The sequence below is a fragment of the Paroedura picta genome, chromosome 16 (assembly GCF_049243985.1).
Source record: "Paroedura picta isolate Pp20150507F chromosome 16, Ppicta_v3.0, whole genome shotgun sequence".
Lineage (NCBI taxonomy): Eukaryota > Metazoa > Chordata > Lepidosauria > Squamata > Gekkonidae > Paroedura > Paroedura picta.
The window spans coordinates 6,113,301-6,130,768 of NC_135384.1; the positions used below are offsets into that span (position 1 = coordinate 6,113,301).

Below are 17,468 nucleotides of genomic sequence, written 5' to 3' on the forward strand. Positions count from 1 at the left end.
ATGGGGGGGGGAGCATTGATGTGCATGCCCGCATCCTTAGAGGCATGGGAGCTATCAGAGGACAGATCTCAGGAGAGAGGGAATTAGCAATAAATCTTGGAGGCATCCAACCAACAAGCCTGCAGCCTAACGAAGAACAACTAATGCCTTGCTAGATTAACAAACTGAGCTCGTCAGGGGTTTCTCAACGGTAGGAAATAAAGAAAAAAGTTGAGAAAAGCGGACCTACCGGCTTGCAATACTTTGCAATAATTTTACTGCTGCTCTGGGTTATGGAGACCGTTTGCAACTGGCTTGGAGCCGCCCTAAAAAAATAAATCACAAAAGTACGCCAGCGGTCAGCGGGCCCCCCCGATGAAACGCGCAAAAAGCAATCCGCAGCAATAAACTCAGCCGGTCTCAGCCTTTATCCAATCCTGAAAGAGCCGCCCTTAAGAGCGAAGACTACACTTCCCACAATGCCAAGCGGCTCGCCTGATCCCTTCCGGCCACCCGCGGCGGAGTCGCCGCCCTGAAGATGACGTCACCGACCGCTAGGTAGGAAACAACTTTTCCCGTCGTGCAGCGGGCGAGTTCTCCTCCTCCGGACTACATTTCCTATAACGCCTTGCAGGGAAGAAGGAGGACGGTGGCGTGGAGGGCTCCTGTGGCGGGAAATCATGGCAACGCTGGCTGCAGCCCGGCAGGACATGGAAGGCTTCGTCCAGGGTCTCTTCCAGGGCAGTCCCGACCTCAGGTGGGCGATGGTCAGGAGGCGGGGCTTCATGGCAGGCACCTGGGGATGCTCTAGGGAGGGCAGGCAGCTGGAAGGATGCTCACTGGCTTCTTGGCATGCCCTTTATTATGCCAAGATACAGGCATTTGGGATTATCTGGCATGCTCTTAGGAGCACCGCTCCTCAGTATGGTGGCCTGGTCCCTCCTGGCTCCTGGGGGAGGTGGTTGCCAAATCCAGGTTGGGAAACCCCTGGAGGTTTGGGGGTGCAGCCTAGGGAGGACAGGGACATCAGTGAGGTCCACCCTCCAAAGCGGGCTTCCTCAACCAAGGTTTTGTGAAACTCTGGGGTTTCTTGAGGACCCTGGAATGGTTTCCTGAATGGGCGGGATTTAATCAGTTTATTAAATTTTAAATGATTGTTAAGAGTTTATTGGGGGATGTGACCATCCCCCCAAAAAGGCCAATCACGGGCCTAGAGGGGTGTGGGACCAATGTGTGGTGCAGAGTGTTAGACTAAATGGACTTCCATTTTGTTCTTAGGTCCTATCATTGACAGTCCTGTTCAGCTCTTGCAGACTGAGGCCTTCCTTGAGTGACTCTATCCGTCTTGCATTGAGGCTTCCTATTTTCCTACTCCCTTCTACTTTTCCTAGCGTTGTAGTCTTTATCATTTCATACGATGACCAATGGCTTTTTTTGGTTGATGGTAACATGCCTGCGGAGTCAGTACCCCTGCAATATGGCTTAGATTGGTCCCCAAGCACATTTGCAGGATAATGTGATTATAGCAAAATAAAAGGTGGTTTTGTCTCAGTGGTGAAGGAAACCCCAACCAGGCCTCACCTCAGGGGTTTCGATGGAGAAGTCCTTTTAGATCAGGTGTGAATTTCAAGACCTCAGAAACAGGGGGCTCTGCGAGATACATGTACACCCTTGGGTTCCTTTGACCAACACCTGAGACAACAGTACGAGACCCGTACCTTAGCTTCCAGTACTCCTTTGGTGGCTCAAGGTGTGAATATTCCGCAAATGCCTGCCATGCCATTTCTGTCTTATCACAGCATCCTTACTCATGCCATCGTGCGGAAGAAATATCTCGCCCATGTTGGGAAGGAAGCATTGACAAAAGAAGAGAAAGATCAGCTCAAGCGGCTGATAGAGAAAGAACTGCTCCAGCTTCAGGTACAAGCGGCTTTGTGGGGTTGGGGGGAAAGATTGCTTCATCTGAGGGAAAGGCTGGGCTGTGCCAGTTGCAGAAGGGAAAGCTACCTATATCCTTTATTTCTCCACCTCACCCTGGTTGCAGATTGAAGATTCTGGCGATGAAGAGTTATTGACTATATTAAAGCCTTCAGCCGAACCCGGAGGCCAAAAGAGAGCCTTTTGCCCCTCTGATAGCTCTGAGGATGAGGTCGAGAGCAAACGTGAACGGAAGAAGCGGCGAACTGGGAAGGGGCTGAGTAAGTCATGTGGTCATAAAGGTGAACCATCCTATCCTAAGCTGGAGGGCTGGCTTCCTTCATTCTTGGCAAACCATAGATCCTTTGGTGGCAAGGAGCTCTCGTCCCAAGGGGTACCAAGCATGTAATACAGGCTAGTACCAGCCTCAGATCGTCAGAACTGAGCCCAAGACCTGTCCTTTTTAAAATCCTTGTTTACTATCTTTTAGAGCTCAGTTCTGATGAAGAGGATTCTGGGATTGATTCCAAGAAGGCACAAGCCTGCCGTGGCCCAGAGCATGCTGGGAAATCCTCGAGCTCCTCTGACCACGGAGACTCTGGAGCAGAAGGTCATGCTTCTGGGAGTGAGGAGGAGAACGGGAAGGATGACACTGCACCACCCTCCCGGAGGACCAACAGAGAAACACCGGGGAGCCCGTCCAGCAAGAGGCCGCAAGGCAGAGGAAGGGGGGAAAGGGCAGGGAGTGAGGGAGAGGAGAGCGGAGGAGGGCTGGGGAGCGATGTCCAAGAAGAGGCAGGCAAACTCAGGAAGGCAACAAAGCTCCAAATTGAAGAGTCTGAGAATAAGTCAGAGTGCAAGCTCCAGAAGAAGAAAGAGATGGACAGAGATGAGAAAAAGCCTGGCAGGATGGAGAAGAGGGAGTGCATAAGAGATGATAAGCAAAGGAGAAAAAGAGACACTGAGTCAGAAGACGAAAGCTATCTGTCCGAGATCCGTGGAAGGAAGAGAACAGACTGGCGTGAGAGTGGGAAAGAGAGGGCAGGAGGTGATGGCCACCAGGCCAAGACAATGGGGGGACCAAGAGGTCGTAAGGCTCAGGAGCGAAGCCTGAGTGAGGATGAATCCGACTGCGCTCCACAGGAGAAGCAGAAGACCCAAAGAAAGGTGGCTGGCTATAAGCACCAAAAGAAAGGCTGGAGCATGGAAAAGTCAGAGAGTGATTCAGATGACATCGGGAGCAAAGGCCCGAGGATGAAAGGTGTATGCAAGACCAAATTCCGGAGGGCAAGTGCAGAGAAACTGAAGACCGACAGTGATTCAGAAGAAAAAGAGGTGCTTGCGAAGAAAGTAGGAAACCAAGGGACAAAAAAAGCACAGGGGAAGGGGGCGGGTAGGAAGGCGCCGGGGGGAAATCATGCCCACAGGAATCCAGTAAAGCAACAGGGAGGCCCCAAGCCCAAAAGAGGTGTGAGCCAAAAAGAATCAGGAAGCGAGGCAGACGAAGAGAAGGACTTGGCGCAAAAAAAGAAGGGGCCGTGGGATTCCAGCAGCAGCGAAAACGAGTCCCAAAGTGGGGCAGAGCAGAGGGGGAAAGTCAAGAAGCCATCTGAGAAGAGCACTGTCAGCGGAGATGACTCAGAAAGCAGCTCTGAAGAAACTGCAAGTGTAACTCAGAGACAAAAGAGGTTGTCAGAGGAGAGAAAAGTGAAGAAGGAGGTCTTTGGGAGCGACTCCAGCGAGGAGGAGGAAGAACCGATAAAGAAAGGAGTGGAGAAGCCCCAGCGAGAAAGAGTCAGCGAAGCGGAAACGGTGAGCGATTCTGAAGACTCCAGCAGCGAGTCATCAGGAAAGGCGAAAAGCCGGCAGGAGAAACGGCCACAGAAGCTCAAAGGTAGAAGCACCAGCCGGGAAGAGACAAGGAGCGATTCCAGCAAGGAGGAGCAGCCCGGTAGCTCTGGAGATGAAGACGGCCCTCGATCTTCCAGGAAGCAGCATCAGGGGAAGGTAAGGTGGGTGAGATCCAGAGTTGGTTATCTGCTACCCTTCAGAGCCCCTGCCCTCCTCCCTGTGGTGTGTCTCTGCCATGCTGGGCTCTTGGTGGGAAACCAAACATTTGGATGTTCCCCATGACATTAAAGCATTCTAGGCATCTTCAGAAGGTGCATGCCAATAAGAAAGTTATAGGTAGTCCCCCTTATTCAAGGCACATCAGTTTTAAAGGGAGCAGCTTGTCCTAGTGGGGAGCATTCAAGAACTAGATTCCTGCATATGGTACTGCCTGGCAGTCGGTGTCCTATGCCGGGCAGAGAAGTTCTCTGGTTTTCATCCTCTCCCATCCCCAAACCGTCCAGGACAAGGAGCACCGCTCCGCAAAGGGCGAGGATCACCCCGCAGTCCAACGTCTGAAGCGCTACATCCGGGAGTGCGGTGCACGAAGGAATTACAAGAAACTGCTGATGGGATGCCGTTCCCGCAAGGCTCAGTTGGAGGTCCTGAAGCAGGAGCTGGAAAACCTGGGACTGAAGGGTGAGTGAACGGCGGGCAAGCTGGACAGGACCTCAGACTGCGCCCTGGAGGGGGCATGGGGTCCCCATTGACTTTTCCAAAGAATGCACTCAGCAAGAACAGTTTATTGAAGTAGCACTATGAAGCTCATGGTTATTTTTGCTGAAACTAAATCAACAGGCAATACATTGAGCCATATAACCCCAAAAGTCCCTGCCCTCCCCTCTCGGGGAGGCATAAATACACTCTGGCGCACATAACATCATTCATGCCAAGCTGGGCACATCTGATAACATCCCAAACGCCCCCTCCCAAGTGGAATGTAGCAATAGACCAACCGGTAAAACAAACATACAAAAAAATAAGAAGAGTTGGTTTTTATATCTTGCTTTTCACTGCCCAAAGGAATCCCAAAGCGGCTTACAATCGCTTTCCCTTCCTGTCCCCACAACAGACACCCTGGGAGTTAGGTGAGGCTGAAAGCTCTGAGAAAACTGCATAATCAGGGCTGTGACAGGCACCAGGTCACCCAGCTGGCTGCATGTGGAAGAGTGGGGAATCAAACCCAGGACTCCAGTTTAGAGGCTGCCTCTCTTAAACATGACACCACGCTGGTTCTATTAGAATAGCCCTCTTGCCTTTATAAAAAAAGTTTGCCTGAACAATTCCATTTTCCATAGCTTGCAGGATGACTAAGTGTGGGAAACACTTGATTTTCTCAGGCAAGGTGAGGGCCACCCATTTTCAGGGTGGGAAGTTGCTCCTGTAAGTTGATTCTGTGCTGTCACACAGCTGTTAAAGGCGCAACAGTTTCTGTTGCAGCGTGGGTGGAAGCAACCTTATTTGACTTTTGTGGGCATTTCTGGGTTTCCAGATTTGGGTTCTTGGGAATATTCAGCTTCCTTATTTTCCCCTTCAACTTTCCACAGGGACGCCCAGCCTAGCCAAGTGCAAGGCCCTGAAGAAAAAGCTGGAAGAAGCAGCGGAGGTGGCTTCCCTCGATCTCAGCAACATTATCACGACGGAAGGTAGGGCGGGGTGGGGGAGGAGCCAAAGAGAAGTGGGTGTGGCTTGATTAAGGGGGGCAGGGATACGAGAAACCCTCAAAACGTGTAGCTGTTTGTGGGCGGGTATGGGAAAATGGAGCATACTGAGGGGAAAAACTGAAAAATAGTTCTCAATGTACTTTTCTTACAGTCGGCATAGGAAGGCATTCATTTTCCAATTAACTTCCAAAAGTTTTCCCCTCATTATACTGCCAGGTCTGATGTTTGTCTCCTCAGAGTTTAAGGTAAACACACACACACACTAACATCTACATGCCAAACTGAGGCTCTTCAGAGGTCCATGGACTACAATTCCTATGAGCCCCTGCCACCCTGTATGTTCAACTACACCAGCAACAGGGAAAACGCACAAACCTGCCTTGTGCCCATTCGTGAAGCACTCCTCTCCCCACCTTTTCTATTCAAACAGGCCGCCCCAGGCGTCGTAACGTCTGGAGTCTCTATGGCAAGCCGGGGGAGCAACCCCACTCCCCAGAGGAGCCACCCCCCTGCCGTCGTGCCGCAGACTGGTCCCGTCTTCGAGGGGTCATCAGTTCCGATGATGAGAGCGATTGAGTGGCAGGTGAGAGGGAGGGCATCCAAGCGGTTATGGGCCATGACCCCAGCTTTGAGGAGAAAGGAGGGTTAAATGAAGGATTGTCGTCTGCTGACCAGGAGGACAGTTCTGGACGTTCTTAGTCCACCTCTTTGGATCCGTAAGGAGGAAAAGCTAACCAGCTCCTAGTGCCGATTTCTTTTACCAAGGAGACAGAAACACAAATGGCAAGCACAGAGGTCTTTCTCCTTCTGAAAATGCACCAGATGTCACAGGAGGGAGGCAAGAGACCCTAAGTGCACAGTGCCTAAATCTGCACTTGGATTTGAACTTTGGTTAGTCAAAAGGCATCCATTCTCGTGTGGGAAATTCCAGAGGAGGCATGTGCGTGCACATAAGTTCTTGAAATATTTGTATTGCTTCTCTTCGTCATTTTCTGCAGTATTCCTAAGTAAGAGGCGAGTCAGCGTGAGAAGAGAAAGGGTTTATTTTCATTTCAGCCACAAAGCACATTGAAAATAGCCAGGCTTGCCCACTCCCTTCTTCTTCCTCCCTGTTGTTTAGCAAACTTGGGCTCACGTGCACTTAACAGAAAACCACAGTTTGCATTTGTGTCAGCCGTGGCAAGGTTTACTGTGTGTTGGTCAGTCTAGGATTGTGAGCCGCAGTTTGAAGCCTGGGACAAGAGGGGCAAGTACAAAGCACAGCCAGCTGCAAGATGTGGTTTGTTTAAGAGTGAAAGGAGCTAACTGGTTGCTCTTGTTTGTTTAGCAACAAACCGTGGCTTGGTGTTGCTCTGAAAGACAAGGCCCGTAACGTTCTGCGTCCTGAATGTTTCTGTGCCTCCCAGTTTATTTTGGTTCATCTTTAGAATCTATTTCTGGAATGGCCCGTTCTGATGGCAGATGGCAGAGATTAAATAAATAAATATATCTAATGGAGTGCATATTGTTGTAAGTGTTACGTTTTGGAAATGTTTATGTCTAAAAATATGCCTTTTTATATTTGTTAAATAAAGTATTCTGTTGGGCTACTGGAAGTCTCCTGTATTTCCTGCAGTTTAGCATGGAAGTGTGAGTTTGTGGATTGATCGCAACGACTCCAGTCCCAGGGAAGAGAATTATGCTTTTTCCATGTGCACACACACAGTGCCCTGGGAGACTATTTCCATGCTGTGTTATCCCTCGCTGCAGAGGAATTTGGCCTTCCACGATTGGCAGTGACCCACCAAGTCCTTTGAATTAGATCTTTTCTCTGCACAGCTATTCAAGGATGCTTTTAGCCACGATTTAATTTCTCCACCTCGTGTCTTTTTTTGGTCTTCTCCCACCTCCCCCCCCCCCCGAAAAAAAATAAAAAGCTTTCTTTCACACACAGAAAGGCCTCGGAACAGTTTCAAAATGTTTATTAAGATCTTTGAACGGAAGCCATAAGAAACCCTAACTTTAATTAATATAGAGATCCCCCCGATTTAATTTTCTAGTATGTACAAACTTATACAGCGAGGCAAAGGCTGAAAATATATTTGTAAATATAACACTTGGAAAGAAGACACCCTGTGCTCTTATCCTCAACCCGGCCGCCCCCTCAGTGAGAGCTGAAATTCTCATGGCCCAACCTTGGGAGTAAAATGTTCTCTATGGCTATATGACCATTAAATTAACCATTGCTACATGTTGGCCTAAAGATCTATGTATTGTGTGTTGTTCCCCCCCTCCCCTTTTTTGATACCAGACATTTTGAGCCTTCGAACTTTGGGGTGCAGTGCTTGAAATGCATTTGCTGTGGTTCAAGAAGGAATTCTAACCAGTTTTCAGACTCCAAATGTTCCTCTACTGACCACACTGCTTGAAAAGACAAAAAATGAACTTGAAGCAGATGGCAGGGTGGGATGGTAGATTCTGGGGAGTGTGTATGTGTTTGTGGGTCTCAAAAATCCCTATGCAACTATCTCGCTCTCAGGTACTTCAATATGCTTTATTTCCCACCGCTAATCTTGTTTTAGCACTCCCACTAACAGTCTTCAGACCAGGGGACATACTTAATGGGTTTTGCTCAAAACTATACTAGTTTTACAGCTGTTAGGTTGCTTCCTTGGGTCAGTGTTCAGCTGCGGCTAGTAATTTTGACCCAGGAAGCCTCTAGAATAGTCTACAAAAGAGTTATATAGGTTTCTGTAAATATTTTGAAGGAGTGTTTCTGTTACATGATGCTCCTATATTTTAACAGGCTTCCAGAAATATAATGTAAAAATAAAATATTTGGGGAGGGAAAGGGGGAGTATGGCCTACATATGTGAGATCCCATTTGCCAACTGTTCTCTGTAAGAGCTGCCTGTTTTTCAGGCTGATGTAAAGACACTTCAATTTATTCATAAAACATAGTGTGGATTGGCAGAAGAGGGATATCCCCCTCAAAAGATAAGATTCACTATATTCCCAAGTGGCTTAGTTTTATTTGTGCAAAGATTTAGAAATGGCCTTTCCTTTTGCAAAAGACCACATTCGTCTTGCAACTTCACTGTGCCATAACAGACAGTTATGTCTGTAGGAAAACCAAAAGAAGTTAAAACCATTTTTGTCTGTAAGAATGTTAGCGTGCTGAGTTCTTCGGAGGCAATACTGATTTGAATCAGCTACTTTTTATAGCATTGTAGGAATCTATGTGACAGTTTAGTAGTCTACAAATGGTTTACAAGATGGTGATTTTTTTTATGTACAAGGTGCTGACAGGCTGATAAGATATGCAGCTACTTCAGTATAGAACTAACCTTCGCGATAAAAAAAACAACCTCATTTCAAACTTCCTTAAGTGGGGATTTGAGTTGTGGATCTGAGCCATTCAACAGCTGTTTTGAAGCCTGTGCCTGTCCAAAAACAGACTACAGCTTCCCTTCAATGTCTTGACCTGGGCTGCTTGTAAGCACCATTTTAAAATGCCAACGCATTCTACAGTTCTGGATATTTTCCAGGAAAAACATACTCCTCATGCAGCTTTCCCTTTCATGTCATGACTGGAGCGCTCTTGTTCAAACGGAAGAACATTTAGCTTGAATTTTGACCCTCGCCCGGCTCGTTTAAAATGCAGGGCTGCTTCTTCGGTTACTAAATTCATTGCCAAGAATGCTGCTGCTTTCCTGTTTCTTTTGGATGGGGTTTTATTCTGGCTGCCTTCAGTGGCAAACCCTTCTCTTTGTCTAACTTTCCAGTGACACTGTGACCTCTTTTGGTGCCTTTTGTTCACCCCAGCCTTGAGTTTGCTCTATGTTGAGGGAATATTAAAATTCTTCCTCCAGTCTTCTGGGTTTTCCTCCTCTACTGAAACACGTTTTTTATGGCACTTACAGGTGGGATTGCAGCCCTGTTCAGGGAAAACCAGTGCTTATATTAATTTCCCCTCTAATTTCCATCTTCCCTCTACTGCTGTACATTCTGACATCTTTAGATTCCTGACCTGGCCCAGTATTGGTGGAGTAACGTTAATAGTGATTTACATCACCTTGATGCTAAAATGTCATTCCCTGAGAGGGGGAAATGCATTGTTAATTGAAAAATAAAAACAATTCCAACCTCTATTGCTGGGAAGTAGTTATAACGCTGTCTCAAGAAGACTAAATTTTCCGTCTCCTAAATAGGGAGAGGTAATTTATTAAGACTTTGGTGCCCTTACTTTAGATAGAAATCTTCACTCTCTTTAACTTCACAATTATCTTCTCAGAATAAGTAAGATTAAGTCCCTGGTGATGACTGCCGTATCAGAAGATCCATGTAGCTCAAGTTTTTTCCATGATCTAATATTGCAAGGTCTTACAAGAACCGTATAACGGGATTTCTTATCAAGGTCGACCATGTTGGAAGGTCATACCAAGGTCCTGCCATGGTGGAAACATTTTGTTCCTAAGTCTGGCCAGCCCACCACCCAACCATCTTCCCAAAGTTACCCGGAGTCTATCTTAAGTTCCACAAGGGGACAAGCCCACGGGTCTCTTTTTCATAGACATCGGGGACCAGCCCGATGGGTGAGGGCACCATCTTGACAGTGTTCTTGCCAAACAGCTTGCGTTCATATTCAATTAGTTGCCTCCAGAAGCCTACGTTGGGTCTCACAACAGGTCGCCTGCTCTTCACCCACTCATGGGCATCCAAGAGACTCAACCGGTGGTACTTCATTAAATAGGCAATACAGAGGGAGGCGGACCTGCTCACACCCGCCACACAATGGACAAGGGTTCTTCCATTCTTCTTTCCAGTCTGGTGTATCCTATCAGCCACGGAATCAAAGTACAAGGAGAGCGGAGCGTGAGGGAGGTCTGGAACGGGCACCTTGACATAGTCGATATCTGGCCAGTTGGCGTTGGGGATTTCCATAGTTGCATTCACTACACAAGTCACTGCCCTGGAGTAGACCATGTGTCTATTGGATGCTGCATTCCCAGAGCAGAGGTAGAGGCAGGGCGAGATTTGGGCAATACCTCCTAGGACGGACAAAGTGTTCCCAGCAGTAGGGGAGGGCTTGGTTACCGAAGGGGGTGGAGAACGGCGGAAAAAGCCGTGGTTCCGGAAATTCATGGTGGATGGTTCAGCGTACATAACAGCTGTGGAGAAGAAAGGCAGGTCTTCAGAACTGGCATGCTTGTAAGAGTTAAAGGGTTACATCCTAGTCCTGACATCTTAATCAGCTAGTATCTGATTACCATCGGCAGCCTCCAAGAGATCAAATAGCCACTCCCCCTACACACATGCAATTCCTGACTCCCTATCAGAACAGTAGCTTAAACATTTACTCCTTTCAACAGGAATAGGTGGAGTTGGGTATAGCTTTGTTTGTTTCAGGGAAGGGGATCTGGACAGACTTGGGGTGAACCAGGGACGGGAATTGAGGTTATTGGAGGAAACAGGAGAGATCTGATAATAATGGTGGTGGGGGGGAGGTGAGTGGGGGATTTCAGGAAGCAGAGGAGAACCGAGACAGAACATGACTCGGGCGATGTGAAGCGACAGAAAAGTAAACAAGCCCAAGACGATGTCTGCCAGCAAGTTCTGCATCCGCGCAAAGTCAAACACCTCCTGATATCCTACCTCATTCATTTTCCTGAAGCCCTCTTGGAGCTGTGTGTGGCGGCCCCCTCGACTCCTGTTCCCAAGGGCGGGGAGGAGGGAGGGAAGGAACTAGAAACTGATGCTGCAGGAATGATGCACAGGATGGGATGATGGAGAAGATGGAGGACTGGGGGGGGGGGGAGTGGACGGCCTCTTAAAGGGCCAGTGGGCCCTTTACCGCTCCCTGAGCTCTGCCTCTCCCACCCCCTTTGCAGACACAGCAAAGGGATCAAAATGGGCTGGGGGGGGGGAGGAGGTTTCTATGCCAATTTGTAATTTGTGCTTTGCAATCATTAGCGGGCAGGGAGGGAATTGGCTGTGTATCAGAGGTTCCCTTCTCCTGCTGCACCTCCCCACAAGTATCTTTCTTCACTGTACCCTGCAGCTTATGCATTCCTGCTCCCTAAAGTGCTTATGCTATTCAATAATCTTGCCTCCATAATAATGCAAAACATCCTGGAGACTCAGAGACCTCCTTCTCCTTCCTTTCTAAATATTAGTGCATTGTCCAAACTTGGATGCCCTTGTTTGTCCTGGAATCTGAATGGTGCTACCAGTCTGTCACTGTAAATGCTGAGCCTTATCCAGGGATGATGGCACCTTAAAAGGGCCGCATTACAAGAATCCCACTCGGGTATATCACAGTATGCAGTTACAACTTGCCATCTCAACATACCTTGAACTAGGCTGGGAAATTCCTGGGGATCTGGGGAATGGAGCCTAGAGAGGGCAGGGTTTGGGGAGGAGGCAAACCTCCCCAGACTACAATGCCCTAGAACAGGGGTGGCCAAACTGTGGCTCTCTAGATGTCCACAGACTACAATTCCCATTAGCCCCTTGGACCATGCTACTGGCAAAGGGCTCTTGGGAATTATAGTCCATGGACATCTGGAAAACCAGTTTGGCTACCCCAGTCATTTTCTCCAGGCAAACTTATCTCAGCAATTTGGGGGTCAGTTGTACCACTGGGTGATCTCCAGGCCCCACCTTGCAGTTGGCAACCCTAAACCATAGGCTCCCCAAGCTTTTCATTCTGCCTCATTTCCATACTCAGTTGCCAACTCATGTAATCTTTCCTGTGACTTCTGTCTGAAAATGCAGCCCTACAAGAAGCAATCATGCTTACAAAGTAAGTGAGGACATGCCAAAGGAAGGCCAGGGCACACACTTGATTACTCTTGAACCACATTTCCATTAATGGCAGTTTTGGGGGGACAGGGTGCAGGTCTTTTGTATGTGTTTATCCAGGGTTCATACATGAAGCTGCCTTAGAGCAGATCATACTCTTGAGTAGTTCAAGTTAGATGCAGATGTTCAAACTGGTGGAAGCTCTCTGGGGTTTCGGATGGAGGTCCGTTGCCTACTACCAAATCCTTTTGATTGGCAAGTGAGCCCGGAACCTTCTGCATGTTAAGCAGTTGTTCTTCCACCACACCCCAGTCCATACTCAAGGGTATGATTCCGATAAAGGGCAGTGAGAGAAGAAGAAGAGGTTGGATATTTTGGACTCATAAACCCAAAGTGAAAGAAGATCTGGAGAACATGCCTTGCTTTCCTAAAGCCATTCCACTGAATCAGCGTGGGAGGCATCTCAACCCCACCTTCTCTGTGGTATCCCCCCCTCCCTTCCTTTGACATCATATCTCCTCACTCTAAGTGTTAGTCAGGTCCAGCCTAGTTGCCTCTCTAGGAATCCTAAACCCAAAGTTCAGCCATCATCTATTCTACTGTTTGTCACTTTCAGCCTCCTTCGCCCCTGTCGCGGGTTGAAATTAGGTCCTTTAAAGACCTCCGTTGGATGCCGTTTATAAACACTGCCCAGTTCTACTTAACCTCTGCAGCTCGGATATGTGCTTTATTTCCAGAACGGTATTTGAGAACGCAGCCTTATGTCATTTTCAAAGATCCCTTTAATTCCCAACTTTCTGAGCAATTATCCCTTTTCAATAGAACCTTAGATCTCTCTAGAAACAAGTACAACCCTCAGGAAGTACAGCCCCCCCCCTCTTCACCCCTCATTCCTGAACCCTCTATCTTTAAACAACTCTTTTAAAAAAAGAGTTAAAGTTCAAATTGTGCTTGTCACAAAAATAACACACTCAGGAGTTAACCATTTCCCTATACAACCATGATAGTCGAACAATGCTAGTTAGGTGAAATAACCCTGAGTCATACTTCTGTACATAGAACTGGAATTCTGATCTGGGTCTAGTAATTATAAATACCAAAAAAGGGCGTGGCCCTTAGGGTGGATAGATTACTTTGAAATAAAAGGTGGGATCTGACCTGCAATCACCATTAGTCTGGCTCCCATACTGCCGCTGCTCCCCCTCTAACCTCCCCAAATTGCTCCACGCTGCCCCACAAAACACTTCCCCACAAAAATCTGTTCCCACAGGCAACCAGCACCTCAGATATGTTTGCCTGCAGCTATTCAAAAGCTGCCCTTTCCCAAGTGCACCCAGTTCCTCCCAATTTTCTCCAAGGCCTGAAATCTCCCCCACCCCAAAAAGCCCTGCAGACATCAGCAGCAATGCCAACACAACAACCCCCCCCCCCAAAAAAAAATCCCAGCCCTCCCATCTCCCACAAACAATCGAAAACTTAGAAAAAATTACCAGTCAGTTTCTCCGGGTCTCTCAGCGAAGGCTCTGCTCCGTCTGGCCAAATATCCCCGGGGCCAGCGACTGCCCTTAGAGGAGAGACTTAGGCCAGAGAGGGGAGGAGACTCGGGACGCCTCTGGGTCGGCTTCGACGCAGCGAGCCCTCCTGCCTGCCCCACAGATCTCTTGCTGTGTGTGCATATATGACCATCAATATCAATTTCTCTCTCTCTGAATATGTCTGTCCGGGCTCCTGGCCTGCCCCTCTGGCTCCTGGGTGGGGATCCGGAGTTTCCTTCCTCGCCTCCCGCCCAGCGCTGCCTATATACCGCCCCGGCCAGCCCCCTCCCCGGCTGGACCACTCGAGCGTTGGAGGTAACAAAGGGTTGCCATGGCGACGGGATGCGGGGGAGGATGCTGGCGTCAGAGCCGGTGACACAGGCCCGCGCTCGCCAAAGGGGAGGAGGCGGAGGAGGAGGAGGAGGAGGAGGCGGCGGGGGAAGGAGACAACAACCCCGGGGTTCCCCCGCCCGCCGCCGCCGCCGCTTCCGGTGCAGATCCCCCCCCCCGGGAGGGGGCGTGACCCATCCAGGCGGATTCGTGCAGGCACCGAAAAGCGAGATGCAAAGCGCAAAAGGGCTGCAGAAAGTTAGGAAGGGGAGAGGGGGGACCCCAGGTATCCGCATCCATATATATTGGGGGGGGGGGCAAGGTGTCCGGATATATATATGGGGGGGCAGTGTCCGCATATATATATTGGGGGGGGCAAGGTGTCCTCATATATATAAATATATTTAATAGGTGTTTTAAGGGGGAGCGGTGTTCTTTCTCCCCTCCCTCAGGTTGTATTATTTTAATTTATTTGATTATTTGTATACCGCCCGCAAACACGATCAGGGCACCAACTGGGGGGGGGTCCTTCTGGTTTTGGAGGGAGCCTTCCCCTCCTCTTCCCTCCCCTTCGCCCCCTCTGTGTGCGTCACACACACCCCAGCGTCACACAAACCCCAGTTCTCACGCTCTTGCAAGTGGAAGGTGCGAGAAACGCTTGTGACTCACCTGGAAGGGGCCAAAGATTTTGGGGGGGGGCGTTTATTAGCACCCAGGAATGGGAGGGAGATGTGTGGGAACCCCAGGGGGGAAGCCAGGTCGGGGCAAGGGGAGGGGAGCGAAAGCCAGTCTTCGTTCATGGGAACCCACTGGATTGGGGACTCGGGTGAAGGGAAAAGCCGTCTTCTCTACAATTCTTTCCTTTCTCACCGATTTCCCCCATCTGGGAAGAAAAGCTGGCCTCTTTAAATAACTGAAGAGAACCTCCGTGTTCTGAGGCAGTGTATCTCTGTATAGCAGTACTGCTGTCCAATGTTGAAAGCTGGATGCTGGGCTGGATGAACCTACGGACCTGTGCCCCCCCTTCCAGGCACACACACACACACACTTTTAGGAAAGAAATGAGGCAAGCCCACTTATGCCTTTTAAAATATGGAAATGGGCGACTTCTTCCCTTCCCGAGCATTTTAGCCATATGCGGATCTCAGGGTTTGGACGGGAATTCCGTGCAGTTAAAGGTTGTGGGATTATTCGTGGCTGACCTGCCAGGGTACATTATGCGATCAGGTGAAAAGCAGGTGGGGAAACGACATGTCCCCCTACTTCAAACAACTGGTCACTATGACAAATTCCACTTTAAATGCCCCTACTATTTAAACCTCAACTGGGCCACTGTAAGGCAAAACAGGCTCAGCATCCCAATCCTAAAAGAGGGCTTGTTTTTTTTATTTAATTTTTTTAACCTTAGCCCCAAAGAAGATGCTGTAGGCTGATCCTGCATTGAGCAGGGGGGTGGACTACATGGCCCTTTCCATCTCTATGATTCTAAGACAGACACCAAATTTTTAAAAAACCAAAGAAGAAAAAGAGGCCATCAGGTAACCCTCGCTCAGGACTCTCAAATAAGCAAGATCAAATGAATCAGAGAACAAATGCTCCTGCGCTCGTATATCGCTTATTACAGTAAGCATGACTCGGCAGGTCAAAGCCGCTCTCCTCCTTCCTCCCTCTCTTCCTGGGAAAGCGCTACCGTATTTTGCAGACTTAAATGCTCCCTAAAAAACCGGAAGGCACTGGCAAACCACCCCGTATTGAGTCTGCCATGAAAACGCTGGAGGGCGTCACCCCAAGGGTCAGACATGACTCGGTGCTTGCACAGGGGATACCTTTACCTTTACCTTTAAAAAAACGGATGCAGATCGTGATTGCAATGCGATCAAGCCACCATAACGACAGGCAGAAAGAAGGGGGGGGGGGTTTAAAGGGCCAGCCAAGCTGCTGCCTTGGCTGGAAGAAGCAGGTCGCTGCTCGTGGTGACCCTTCAGAAACGCTATTGCTTACTCCGGTGTAAATGCACGCAGCGTTGCAGCGTTAGGGAAGTAAATGGCGCATAAATACCGAACTACGTCGCTTTCCCTCGGGACGAGCTGCATGCCGACATTTTCTGTTCCGCACTGTTGGTCTGTGGTCATAGATGGTGTTGCATCTCCCCTAGAGTCATTATTTTTCTGGACTTCCCCTAAAGAATCCTGGGAGTTGTAGTTTGGTGAATGGCTGTAAAATTCAGTGCAATAGAAGCACAGTTCACTGAGCGAGCCCGTCTCCTTTCCCAGCATCCGCATTTAAGTGGGAGATGCTGAATGTTGAGTCTGGTCAGGCCTTTATCTGGGCAAAGGGAGAGCTAGAGCTAGAGCCCCTTCTAGATTTCCGCTGACAGCTGATGGAAGCTTTGGGCAAATCCAGCACCATTCAATCAAAATGGAACCCCTGTGGATCAAAGTCCGGATGGTGTTTCTAGATTCTGTCGACCATACAAGGCTTTCAGGACAGCTTTGATAACCATCAAAACAGACAAACCTTCATGGCTTGCCCATGTAATCAATCTGATACTTCCTAGGATTGCCAACTTTGGGTTGCAAAATACCTGAGATCTGGAGGTGGGGCTTGGGGAGGGTGGGATTTAGGGAGAGGTGTGATGTTGTACAGCCTGCCTTCCAAAATAGCCATTATCTCCAGAGAACTGATAGCTGTAGCCCATATAATCAGTCAGTATTCTGGGAGCTCTCCAGCCACTACCTGGAGATGGAGATTGGCAACCTTTTAAATCTATTCATTTCTGTTTCCTGTTGTCCTTTCTGCCTTCTCCCCCAATTTCTTGGTAATTTCATATGATTATTTTTTCTTATCTCATTTACAACTAAATAAAAAATATTACTGATGAATAAAGGAAGGACTATTTCTAGAGTGGAATGCCTCAGAGCATGCACAGAAGACCTGTCTTTTTGCCACTGACGACACATTCTCACACGGAGGGAAAAGCAGAGCTTCTGGATCAGCCAGTGTAAGAGCTGCCATGCTGGATCCAGTCACTTTAAACCTGAAACCGACCAATAGCAGGCACTGGCAGGAAGATCTACTGTCTGCTCTGGTATATAAGTTGGGCTTTTTGGGGTGGGAGGTTTTCTCAGTTCAGTTTTGCCTCTTTTAACATCATGCCGAGATCACAATAAAGGGCTGATTGAACTCCCCGTGGTCCTGGCTTCCCTGAACTCATGGATTTAACAATGCCCTTAGCAGAAAAATGAAATAAATATACCCAATTATAGGGCCAGAAAGTGTAGACTATTTGAGGGTGTTTTTCCCCTCTTCTGATTGCTTATCCAATTTCTAGTTGAATAGAAGGGAGGCACAGAAGACTTGTTCAGTACAG

General features: G+C 48.6%; 2 protein-coding genes across 4 annotated transcripts; one reads left to right on the plus strand and one right to left on the minus strand.

Moving 5' to 3' along the window:
- The first annotated feature begins 560 nt into the window (after nt 1-560).
- Nucleotides 561-7,039, plus strand: HIRIP3 (HIRA interacting protein 3). The gene is made up of 7 exons (XM_077314556.1): nt 561-736; nt 1,779-1,899; nt 2,024-2,177; nt 2,387-3,903; nt 4,251-4,425; nt 5,334-5,432; nt 5,881-7,039. The coding sequence occupies exons 1-7, from the start codon at nt 660-662 to the stop codon at nt 6,024-6,026; spliced, it is 2,289 nt and encodes a 762-aa protein (XP_077170671.1). The 5' UTR covers nt 561-659; the 3' UTR covers nt 6,027-7,039.
- Nucleotides 7,040-7,394: 355 nt separating this feature from the next.
- Nucleotides 7,395-16,284, minus strand: LOC143826112 (dual specificity protein phosphatase 14-like). Of its 3 annotated transcripts, none has more exons than XM_077314742.1 (2): nt 16,157-16,284; nt 7,395-10,600 (listed from the first exon to the last, which is right to left on the minus strand). In XM_077314742.1, exon 2 carries the CDS (start codon nt 10,593-10,595, stop codon nt 9,954-9,956), a length of 642 nt encoding a protein of 213 aa, XP_077170857.1. In that variant the 5' UTR covers nt 10,596-10,600; nt 16,157-16,284; the 3' UTR covers nt 7,395-9,953. The 3 variants fall into 3 exon arrangements, with proteins under 3 accessions (XP_077170857.1, XP_077170856.1, XP_077170858.1); XM_077314741.1 differs by lacking the exon at nt 16,157-16,284 and adding an exon at nt 13,724-14,247; XM_077314743.1 differs by lacking the exon at nt 16,157-16,284 and adding an exon at nt 11,085-11,239.
- Between the last annotated feature and the right edge of the window lie 1,184 nt (nt 16,285-17,468).